Raw genomic sequence first — 11,039 nt, forward strand, 5'->3', positions numbered from 1 at the left:
AGCCGCCTCCTCCATCACGATCCCTCGAATCTCTTCCCATCTCTCCTCCTCTCCCTCTCTCTCCATCCTCTCCCTCTCCCTCTCCCTCTCCCTCTCCCTCTCCCTCTCCCTTCTTGTCCCTTTCTGCTTCTCGACTCTCTCCCCTACTGTCCCCTCTTGAACGACGCGTGGCCAGCCCTTGATCCCCACCTCCTTGCACGCTCGCTTCAGCGCCGTCAGCGAGATCCCCTGCCCCTCACGCGTCAGCTCCTCCTCTCCTCCTCCTCCTTCTCATGCCCGACAACGTGAGGAACGAAGGCTTACCAGCAGCCTGGTGGCGTCGACCTGGCGGAAGCAGAAGCGAGCGGCGATGTCCTCATAGGAGAGAGAGACCGGGGGCTTCTTGTGCTGGGAGCGCATCTGAGAACTGTTGCGACGGGGAAGGACGACGGCTCGAGGTTTACGATCGCTGGGAGGCTTATGTTCGCTGCTCATGGTCGTCGGATAGATCGAAGGAAGGGGAGGACAGGGAGCTTGGGAGGAGACGAGCAAGGTGAGAGGTGAGCTGTTCTGAGCAACTCCCTGGTACTAAGGGGCGGGAGGTTTGGGGGGGAGGGGGAGAGGAGGGGGGAGGGAAGGGAGCGACGTAGTGAAAGATGGGAGCAAAACGTGGCCTTTGCACCTTATCGTTGAGAGGAAACCATGGAGGATCGGAAGCAGCGGAAGGAGGAAGAAGGAACGAGAGGAGAAGAAGGTGCAGCGGCAGCGGCAGCGGCAGCGGCAGCGGCAGCGGCAGGAGGCGGAGGAGGCGGAGGAGGCGGAGGAGGCGGAGGGGAAGGAAACCAGCGCCTGCCAATTTTTTTCATCATCGCAGCCTTGCTGGTGTAAATGTGAGTTTGTGACTACCCGAGAGCGAGCTCGCCTCGGGATATATATACCAATGTGATCAAGGCATTAAATACTGAATAGATCTCTCTGCTGTTGCAGCATTTCTGCCCCGCATACTAAAAGTTGTGGTGGTGACAAAAATGATGATGATGAGCAGGAGGAGCAGGAGCAGGAGCAGGAGCAGGAGCAGGAGCAGGAGCAGGAGCAGGAGCAGGAGCAGGAGCAGGAGGAGAAGGAGGAACTGGAGCAGGAGCAGGAGAAGGAGCAGCAGGAGCACGAGCAGGAGAAGGAGCAGCAGGAGCAAGGGCAGGAGCAGGAGCAGGAGCAGCAGGAGGCAGGAGCAGGAGCAGGAGCAGCAGGAGCAGCAGGAGAAGCAGGAGCAGGAGCAGGAGAAGCAGGAGCAGGAGCAGGAGAAGGATGAGAAGGAGCAGGAGCAGGAGCAGGAGCAGGAGCAGGAGCAGGAGCAGGAGCAGGAGCAGGAGAGGAGCAGCAGCAGGAGCAGGAGGAGAAGGAGGAACTGGAGCAGGAGCAGGAGCAGGAGCAGGAGCAGGAGAAGGAGCAGGAGCAGGAGCAGGAGCAGGAGCAGGAAAGGAGCAGGAGCAGGAGCAGGAGGAGAAGGAGGAACTGGAGCAGGAGCAGGAGCAGGAGCAGGAGCAGGAGCAGGAGCAGGAGCAGGAGCAGGAGCAGGAGCAGGAGCAGCAGGACGAATAAGGAGGAACAAGTTCAGGAGAACGACCAGGGAAGGAGTGCTGATGATGCTTATAAGAACGAAAGGGAGAGGCGAAAAGAGGCGGGACGATGATCATGATGATTGAGAAACGACAACATGGCGGAGTGATAATGATTATGAGGATGATGGAAATGACGACAATGAGTTGGATGATGACGACGACGACGACGTCAACGACGACGACGACGACGACGACGATGACGATGATGAAGACGACGAAGAAGACGACGACGAAGGTGGTGGTGGTTGTACCATGATCAGGATCGTCGTGGTCGTCATTATATCTCCATCATAATCTCAACCATGATGATGATGATGATGATGATGAAGAGGAGGAGGAGGAGGAGGAGGAGGAGGAGGAGGAGGAGGAAGATATCATTGACGATGACGACGACGACGACGATGATGACGACGACGATGATAATGATCTTAATGGTGTTAAGGAGGAGGAGGATAGTTGTGGTGGCGATGATGATGACGAGGAGGAGGACAAGAAGGTGGAGAAGGTGGAGGAGGAAGTTGAGGTGGAAATGTGGCAGTAGTGGAGCAGGAGGTAGAGGATAATAAGAACATAATTGAAGAGACAGCAGTGTAGAAGATAAATTTCAATGAGAACAAGAAAGAACAAGAATGCCGATGATTGTAGAACGACGACTGGGAATTCTTGCAGATTGATATTTTACCAATTCTGCAATGCCGTTGACGTGCTTCGTCTGAAACAACATTGCAGATGAGTTGATGATAGTGACGATAAAGAAGATGCTGAGGGCTGAGGGCATGAGAGGCCAGAATTACCAGCACCAGCACCAGCACCAGCCGTGACCAGCTCCAGCTCCAGCTCCAGCTCCAGCTCCAGCTCCAGCTCCAGCTCCAGCTCCAGCTACAGGAGAGGCAGGGGCCGCAGCATTGATATCGAAGCCTAGAGAAAAGAGACGGGAAGACGGACAGGTAGAGAGGCGAGGCGGTGACAGGAGCGAGCTGAAACATCTGATTCATGAAGGTGAAGTCGAAGTGTGAAATGAAAGCTGCAACAGAAGACTTGAAGGCTATTTGTTATGATTGAAAACCATGAAGTGAAGAAGGATCTTGAGCAAACAGGTGGTGAGTGGTACATGCAGCGTACAAGGCCAGCATATGAGATACAAAAGAAGGAAGAGCGAGAGTGAGATGGAAGGAAACGGCAAGGAGGAGAGGAGCAGAGCAAGAGACAGGGACTTGGGCAGGGGGAGCAACAGATTCCGGCAGGCAGGCAGGCAGGCAGGCAGGCAGGCAGGCAGGCAGGCAGGCAGGCAGGCAGGTAGACCACATCAGACGACTCAGGGGATGTTTCAGTCGCGTCAGCTAAAACATCTTGTCGTTGGGATAGCTCAGATCATAAGGTTTTATTCTTCGATTTAAACTTGTACTTGATACAATCCAGATATCAAAACTCAACCCTCCCTCCGCACTTTCCTCGCCCTCTCGCCATCTCCTGCTCTACATGCTGCAGGGCCTCAGCAAAAAGCTCACTCCTCCATCCTACTGCTGCCTCCTGCGTCTTGTTCCTGTCCTCGTCCGCTGTCTCCTTCCTCTCGCTCCCTGGCGACCTCAAGTATGGCCATCTCTCGACCCCGATGCTCCTACAAGCACGCTTCAGCGCCGTCAGTGAGATTCCCTGCCAGACATTCCTTTAGAGCCATCCTTCCCTCCGCCTCCTCTGTGAAACTAACCAACTGTCGAGCAGCATCGGTCTGGCGGCGGTAAAAGAGAGGAGTGACGGAAGCGAGGGTCAAGACCACTCGTGGCTTCTTGTTGAGGGAGGAGAGCTGCGTTCGAGATCGTCGAGGAGAGACAAATGCCTTGGTAGCTGCTACCATGTTGCTGCCTGCAGTATCATATCTTCACGGCGGGCCTTGTCTCACAGAGGCAGGGGCATAAGGAAGGAGAAGAAAGTTCCGACCCCGAGGCCATGAAAGGAAGCGTGTTCATGTGATACTTTGTGGTAGGTTGAAAACAAGCTTCCTCCCGCCTCCTCCTCCGCCCCCCGTTGCGACCCTGCGGCTGACCGTACCAGAAGATTTGGAAATGGTCTTAACTACTGGAGAGGAGTCGCATCGGGGTGCCGGTCATGACACGTCAGCAAGCGTCTCCTAGGGAAGAACTCGTCTCTTTTCGCTGGTCTCTGGTGGCTGGGTGGCTGGGTGTCGACAATCAGGAGCCTCCGAGTGCCGTAGTACAGTACTGCACTCGTGGCGTGACTGGCTTTTGAGTAAACACTGGCCTACTCAGATGGCCGGCCCCCGGCCCCACCCCGGGGGCCCGCCGCGGCTCACTGAGTCAGCCGCCGGCCGGGCCCCGCCCCGGCCCCACACCGCACCCGGTGACCGTTGAAAAGTTGCCGAGTCACACGGTACGGTAAAGTTTTACCGTGCTCAAAGCCTTTAACGGTCAGAACTTGAAAATCAGTACGAGGACAACTTGGCAATCACTGGCAGGCCCGAGCCTACCGTAGTACCGTACTCGGAGTAGATGAGGCTTGCCGCCGTCCTGATGATGAACCCTCATTCCGGGGCCGCGGCGGCCCCGGGCAAACTTAACTTAACTGATAAACTGATAAACTTACTGAACTAAGGTAAAAACTTGGGCAACACAAGCCTCCTCGCCGGAACATATGAGACTCAGCGGACGCATACCGCGTGCCAGGACGGCCACCTGCGATGATGGCCCGGCCGGTGATCAGCCGGGCCCGCCGCGGGCGGCACTGCGGCAGACCGTGACGGTGAGGCTGAGACGGCCCGAGTCTTGCGGCAAACGCATCCGGTCCAGGATCTTTCATCAGCTCAACGTCTTGCGAGGCCGAGAGACCATCCAGCGCTGCCGTTTCCTTGTTCGCCGAGCGATCCGCCAGCCTCCACAGAAAGCGCAACGCATCATCCTGCAAGAGTCCATCAGTGCTGGCGATGATGGGAAAGAAGGCCTTGCCCTCGGATCTTCCTCTGTGCCACTGTCACCATCTCGTTCAGCCCCCGTGACAGGTTGACCGAGCGCTGAGCCGCGAGCGGCCGGCCGCGGGCATAACTGGCCCTCAGCCTAGTAGGCCCGCCGCCTACGGCGCACGGTGGCGTGTATGCCGCTGACAAGTTTCTTCATGGATTGCCGGTTGACCTCCCGCCGCACTGCGATAAATGCCATCATCTTCTCCGTCATCCTGGGGGGACCACACACATGGCAACCTGCAGGCACCGCAGCCCGTTATGGACTGATGCGCATGAGAAGTGCAATGCCGTCCTCAGTACCCTCATCAAAGATTCAGGAGTGAGATGCCGTGTCCACGTGCAAGGCGTACCCGGCACCAGGCAGAACGTTTCCCAACATGGCCCTGAAGATCATCATGTAGGGGACTTTGAACTTCCGCAATTGCAGGCCACTGGTGGCTGATGGCATGGGTTCATCCTGGACTTCAGCATGTCACATGTTTTTACTGCAAGCAGCAGCAGGTTAGGGCAGGTACTAGCGCTGAGCACTGGCCACATTGTCCCACCAGGGCCAATCACTGTTTCTCACAGATCTTCCAAGTTTATCACTTGCTCCGACTCGGCCAATGGGCCAACCGGGTTCAAGTTTGAGTCTCACTGAACCACGGAACATTCAGAGAGCATCGCTCACCGCTGTATCGCATTAGGAAGCCTGAGAGAATAGTAGTTGATACGGGACTGCAAGCTGTTCTCACTTGTTGTATGAGAGCCTTAGTTTGAAAACTCAGTCGACAGTATCAACATGTTAACTCGGATTAAGTTCGTATCTTTAAATTACAATAATAACTATATGAAAGGACAAGAGCACTGCCATTATTTCATCTCTTGAAAGAAGGATTTGATCAGATATGTTCATCTTGATCACATCTTGTCTCAGACGATCTTGGCTACCTCCCTCTCAAGTAGTCCCTCTCAAAAACAATTACACTGTATCTTGTTGCCTGTGTTGCGATCTCTCTCATCGATCCCGTCGTTCAAGGCGACGCATGGGACAACACTCAACTTGCAGTGCACGGACCACTTTCCCTTGGACATGCTGTAGCGCCTCTTCAAAGACTTCATCGAGTACGCTCCCTCCACTCCTACTCCCTCCCCATCTCCACTCGTCTTGGTTCTTGCGCAAGCATCGAGAGTCTTCTGCCTCACTGCCCTCCTCCATCCATCTGCTCTCCTCATCTCCCTCCTCAGGCGCTTCCTGCGACGCAACGCCCTGAGTGGGTGTCCCAGGGCTTTTCTGTGATCTTGAGTATGGCCACTTCCCTGCCCCGACCTTCTTGCAAGCTCTCTTCAACGCTGTCAGCGAGATCCCCTGCATGCCCTCGTCAGTTCCTCTGCCCCTCCCCACCACCACCACCACCGCCACCAACTTCTCCCCCCAACTCCTCTGATCCTCATCTCAAGCTTTTGTGCTGATGCAGGCAGGCGGCTCTTCTTACCAGGCGATGGGCAGCCTCGGACTGACGGAGGTGGAAGAGGGCGGTGATGGATTGAAGGGAGAGGAAGATCTTTGGCTTCTTATGCATGAGGGAGAGCTGGTCGTGGGAGCGACGGGGCACGACGAGAGCGACTCTGTCAGGAGCAACAACCATGTCCCTAGTGAAACAGTGGCGGCTCCTCGGTGATCAGTGAAAAGGATGGTTTTATCGTGTGGTTACACACCTGATTGCTGACTAAAAGTATATTGATGTCCTGGTGACCGGTACCTGGTTTGTGCAAGAGTCCAAGAAGTCGCTTTCGGGGGGCAAGTCTACGGAGAAGAGGGGGTAGGAAAAGTTACCCTGGAAGAGCATATCCCCTGGTGATAAACCTCAGAGATAATAATAGTCTCAGGGGTCATTTGACTGTCACGTTACCGTCGCTCCTAACCCCGACGGATGCAAGAAGGCGAAAGAATAGTCTCTGAATTGTTGACTGAAAATTAAGACCACGGTGCTTTCGTAACGGCAGTTTAACGACTCAAGGGAAGTTGACTGATTCAGAAGATATTAAAACTGTGCTGACCGTTCACTTACCGCCCCCTAAAAGGCTCCACGTGACCTGCACGCTGCGCCCACATGACCAGGACCCACCCCTTGGGCTGAGCTACTATCCCTCGTACCCCCCGTCATAGTGACTATATCCGTATCCCTGCAGGGATAGCTTTGCTCTTTAGCATACCTTAGGCCCTGGTACACCTTCCTAGGACCTCAATGAACTACAGTGAATCAGCTATCGTGCCGGATCTGGTTCTGAAAACATGTATTTTGAAGAAAAGCTCTTTTCAGCTGACAGGATGATGACCCCGAGTGAAGACTGGTTAAACCCAGGGGGGAGACGGGTACACAGCAGGGTACACAGGTAGAGGAGAGTACTGATAGGGGAGCTCGTGGAGGAGGCAGAAGCATCGTCGACACGAAATCTAAAGGAGAGGGGACCAGGGAGGAGGACAAGTGAAATCGTACTCAGGAAGAGTGATAGTTGACACAGAGCCGGCAAGATACTAGCGGGGATGCTCGAGCCGAAAATTGCGCGAATCGTTCCGAGGCGAAAGCATCAGCAGCTCGGCCTCGTAGCCAAGAAGAGCGAGATCGCCGTGACGTCTGACAGGATCCGTTCTCTGCTCCATCTCAAACAGGCGGATGCGGCGCACGAGCTGGTGAGATGGCCAGCCCTTGTTTTTCAGCAGAGCAGCTGACTGTGCCCAGGGGATATCCCTGACGGCGCTCAAGGGAGCGTGCCGTTTGCTGGGTGTAGGGAAGTGGCCGTACTCGAGGACGAGATACCCGCAAGAGACAAGAGGAAGAGAGGCAGCGAAGAGCGACGAAAATGAATCCTTGGGGGAAAGTGAAGAGGGTGATGTGGAATGGGGGGAGGTCAAGGGGGAGGGAGAAGAGGGGGGTGGAGGGTTTGGGGAATTGTTCATGGAGGCTTTACGGCATGTCGAGAATCGTTGAGAGTTTATGAGTTTGTAAGTGGAGTTGCTATAGGAAGAATGATTGATGTTATTTAGAAAAGAGATTGATAACGCACACCGAAATCCTGGAGTATACTGGAGAAGATGGTGTGTTGTTTTCTTGAGGTTTTGTACCAAAATAAATTTGAAAAGACACTATCGCTACGTTCACAACGCCTTGATCTCATACGATTCTTTATCGGAAACAGAACTCTCGTAGCACTCACAACTTGGCCTGATATAGAACTTTTCTGCACCTCAGCATCATTCCAGACAATTGAGATGACAAGGCAAAAATGATCACCTGTTGAGCACATACTGAATGATATTGTCAACAGCCATACAGGCCATCTTCTCGCGCGTAGGAACAGAGGCGCTACCTTTGATTGCTGTTGGAACCGAGACAAGACTCTATCATGCTTACCAATATGCGGGAACACAACGCAGTTGGGTAGGAAGAGCAAAGGATGGTCGACAGGCAGAGGCTCTGGCATAGTAACATCGAGGCCAGCCCTGTGACCGGCACACGTCAAGGGCTGGGAGAAGGAAAGGATCACAGATTTCCTACCCCGCTATAGTCCCATCCTTCAGTGCCTCGACCAGATCGTCCTACCAATTTGTTCAGGAGGGTGGTGGGCGGGGACAAGGCTGGTATGGACGAGTGAGTCTACCTGAACAACCGCCTCTCCTCGAGTAGCGTTGATGAAAATCGCTGTCTGTCAGCCTGACTGAGTTGGTCCTCCGACTTGTCACCTCCTGCACCTCCTTCATCTGTCGGAACTTGTCGCGTCCGAAGTACCCTCGTGTCCTACGAATCTCGTCATGGTCCTTGTAAACCCTTGCACGCTCATGGACTTGTCGTTCAAGGGGAACATGGGGACGACATAGTCGCTGGTCCTGTAGAGATCAGAAGGTGAGGAGGGCGGAGCAAGTCGACAGCGAGCATGCAGCACTGACCGCAGCAGCTCCTCCTCCGACACATATCTGTGCAAGCACATAATCCATCCAGGGTTTTCAAACACGATCGTGCTACCTGCAGCCAAGTTTGTCTGCTTCCTCCTTCTTGTTCGGCCCCGAGTACAGCACGTCACATCCAAACGCCTGTAGGGTCTTGAGATAAGAAGGTCGCAAGTGCACTTGTCAAACTTTCAGTCGGCGTGCAACGGCTTGTCCAATCCTGCCACATCCGACGATTCCAACGGTCGAGCTTTCTCGCAAGTCACCGGGGAACTTTCTCGTTGCGCAGAGAAGACGAATAGAAAGAAAGCAAGGTAGGTAGGCAGGCAGCCAGCCAGCCAGCCAGCCAGCCAGCCAGGCAGGCAGCCAGGAAGGCAGGCAGGCAGGAAGGAAGGCAGGCAGGCAGGAAGGCAGGAAGGCAGGCAGGCGGGCGACTGGAGTCAAGAGAAGGCGAAAGGAGGCAAGGCAAGACAAGGGAAGCAACATTGGTGAGCATTTGATCGTGAGAACCTGTGTACATCTTTCCCGCACATCCAGAGGGGGTCCCATGTCCCCCACGTTCCATTCCTGACCGCCTGCAGAGCCTGCAATGTCTTGAGGGAGGAGAAGGAAGAGGATGGAGATGATGACAGTCGTACTTGCTCAATCTTCCTTGCTGTCACCAGCATCAGAGCCACCTGAATTGCAAAGTGAGAACAGCTGGTCATGAGACATGAGGGATTTGTGGATGACAGTGAGGATTGTACACATATGTAAAGAGCTCTTTGTCTATACATGTCATGAAACCAAACATCAACCATCAATCATCAACACACAACAAATCCACATTGCACACGATGAAAGCAAGGTGTCGATAGGATCATGTCAAGGAAGGCATAACAACAGCAGGATGATCGGAAGTCAGTCTGTTTACGGTCGTATCCGCAGTAGTCTCAGTCAGGCAGTCAGGTGTATAACCGAGCAGGATGTTTGCTCGAGAGAGAGCCTGAATGGATGGAATGAGCAGCTCGCTCAGCAACAAGTTATGTCCTGACTGACCTGTACATCGATATGATTGTACCCGACACTCATGGTTGAGACAATCTTCAGGTTTGGCCCGGCGGCCTGGATAATTTCCTGATTCACCTGATGAATATCAGTTTGACCACCATTGCTGACGTTCTCGCCTCTATCCTCTCCACCGTTTCCCCACAAGCATCTCATCATCAACATCGTCTTTGTAGCTGTTGTCATTGATGTTGCTTTTGAAATCATGATAACAATCGGGAGAGAATTATCGTCGTTGTCATCGTCCGCGTCACAGCCTTCACCGCCTTCATCATCATCATCATCATCACCGCCATCATCATCATCATCATCATCATCATCATCATCATCATCATCATCCTCATCATCATCATCATCATCATCATCATCATCATCATCATCATCATCACCACCACCACCACCACCACCACCACCACCACCATTAGTAACAGCAGCATATTTTCCACCTCTCACCTTGTCCGTCAGCATCACCAGCATACCATCAACGCCACGTGCTCTTGCTCGAAACTCTTCTGGCGGAATAGCTACATCTGCCTTGTCAAACAGGTCGTAGACGATCCCTGGTGTCTCGGACAGTTTCTTGAGCGCGACTTCAGGAATCCTGGAAGGCAAGTTGAGTGGAAGAGGATGAAGAGGAAGGTGAGTCAAAGGAGGTAGAAGAAGTGAAGATGGGCAAGCAACTGTAAGAAGACAAGCAGAAGTAAATTTGGAATGAAGAGAACGAGGACTAGGACGAGTAAAAGAAAAGCAGCAGTAGCAGCAGCAGCAGCAGCAGCAGCAGCAGCAGCAGCAGCAGCAGCACTCGACGTCGCACCTCCTTGTCACGAGGAGCTTGAAAGGAGCAGTAGCTAATCGGGGCAGGTAATTCAGCCTAAACCTGTTCAGCTCAACATTCTCATCCTACCTCCAGTCGACATGAACGTCTTCTGCAACCCTGACATCCCGTCAGTCCTCCGACTCGTCTCCAGCTGACTCCCAGCTCTCACCCGCACAATCGATGATGACTCTTCCTGCAACGATGCCTTGGCCTGCCCTCCTGCAACCAAGGGGGTAAGAGCCGTTCAGCTTCCTTCTCCTCCCTCGCCTCCTCCCTCGCCCCAGTCAGATCTTCGTCCGCGATTGAGCTAGATGTCTCCCCTTCATCGGTCTCAGTAGGTGTCTTCCTCCTTCCTGCTATTTCCTCCCTTCGTCCTCCCTTCGTCCTCCCTTGCTCCTCGACACCATCCTCATGATCCCGCTCCTGATTCTTCTCCTCATCTCATCTCCTCCTCCTCCTCCTTCTCATCATCATCATCATCAACAACAACAACATCATCATCATCATCATCGTCAACATCGTCATCATCATCATCATCATCATCATCATCATCAACAACAACAACAACAACAACAACAACAACAACAACAACAACTACAACTACAACTACAACTACAACTACAACTACAACTACAACTACAACTACAACTACATCATCATCATCATCATCATCAT

At 53.5% G+C, this 11,039-nt stretch overlaps 2 protein-coding genes across 2 annotated transcripts in view; one reads left to right on the forward strand and one right to left on the reverse strand.

Moving 5' to 3' along the window:
- Positions 1 to 7,099: 7,099 nt before the first annotated feature.
- GUITHDRAFT_122531 (hypothetical protein) lies at positions 7,100 to 7,544 on the forward strand (the record flags this gene model as incomplete). Its single annotated transcript, XM_005818189.1, has 2 exons — positions 7,100 to 7,246; positions 7,296 to 7,544. The coding sequence occupies 2 exons, from the start codon at positions 7,100 to 7,102 to the stop codon at positions 7,542 to 7,544; spliced, it is 396 nt and encodes a 131-aa protein (XP_005818246.1).
- Positions 7,545 to 7,843: 299 nt separating this feature from the next.
- Positions 7,844 to 11,039, reverse strand: part of GUITHDRAFT_91234 (hypothetical protein) — a gene marked incomplete at its 3' end in the record, with an annotated part of 3,631 nt that continues 435 nt past the window's right edge. Inside the window, exons 2-17 of the mRNA XM_005818190.1 lie at positions 10,534 to 10,583; positions 10,452 to 10,481; positions 10,362 to 10,395; positions 10,001 to 10,148; positions 9,539 to 9,625; positions 9,414 to 9,485; positions 9,139 to 9,177; positions 9,011 to 9,084; positions 8,690 to 8,750; positions 8,577 to 8,653; positions 8,497 to 8,527; positions 8,306 to 8,389; positions 8,215 to 8,259; positions 8,112 to 8,152; positions 7,968 to 8,056; positions 7,844 to 7,923 (exon numbers count right to left, since the gene is read on the reverse strand). Coding sequence (XP_005818247.1) covers positions 7,844 to 7,923; positions 7,968 to 8,056; positions 8,112 to 8,152; positions 8,215 to 8,259; positions 8,306 to 8,389; positions 8,497 to 8,527; positions 8,577 to 8,653; positions 8,690 to 8,750; positions 9,011 to 9,084; positions 9,139 to 9,177; positions 9,414 to 9,485; positions 9,539 to 9,625; positions 10,001 to 10,148; positions 10,362 to 10,395; positions 10,452 to 10,481; positions 10,534 to 10,583 — 1,042 coding nt within the window. The remainder of the gene's footprint in view (positions 7,924 to 7,967; positions 8,057 to 8,111; positions 8,153 to 8,214; positions 8,260 to 8,305; positions 8,390 to 8,496; positions 8,528 to 8,576; positions 8,654 to 8,689; positions 8,751 to 9,010; positions 9,085 to 9,138; positions 9,178 to 9,413; positions 9,486 to 9,538; positions 9,626 to 10,000; positions 10,149 to 10,361; positions 10,396 to 10,451; positions 10,482 to 10,533; positions 10,584 to 11,039) is intronic.

Source organism: Guillardia theta (assembly GCF_000315625.1).
Source record: "Guillardia theta CCMP2712 unplaced genomic scaffold GUITHscaffold_356, whole genome shotgun sequence".
Taxonomy (NCBI): Eukaryota; class Cryptophyceae; order Pyrenomonadales; family Geminigeraceae; genus Guillardia; species Guillardia theta.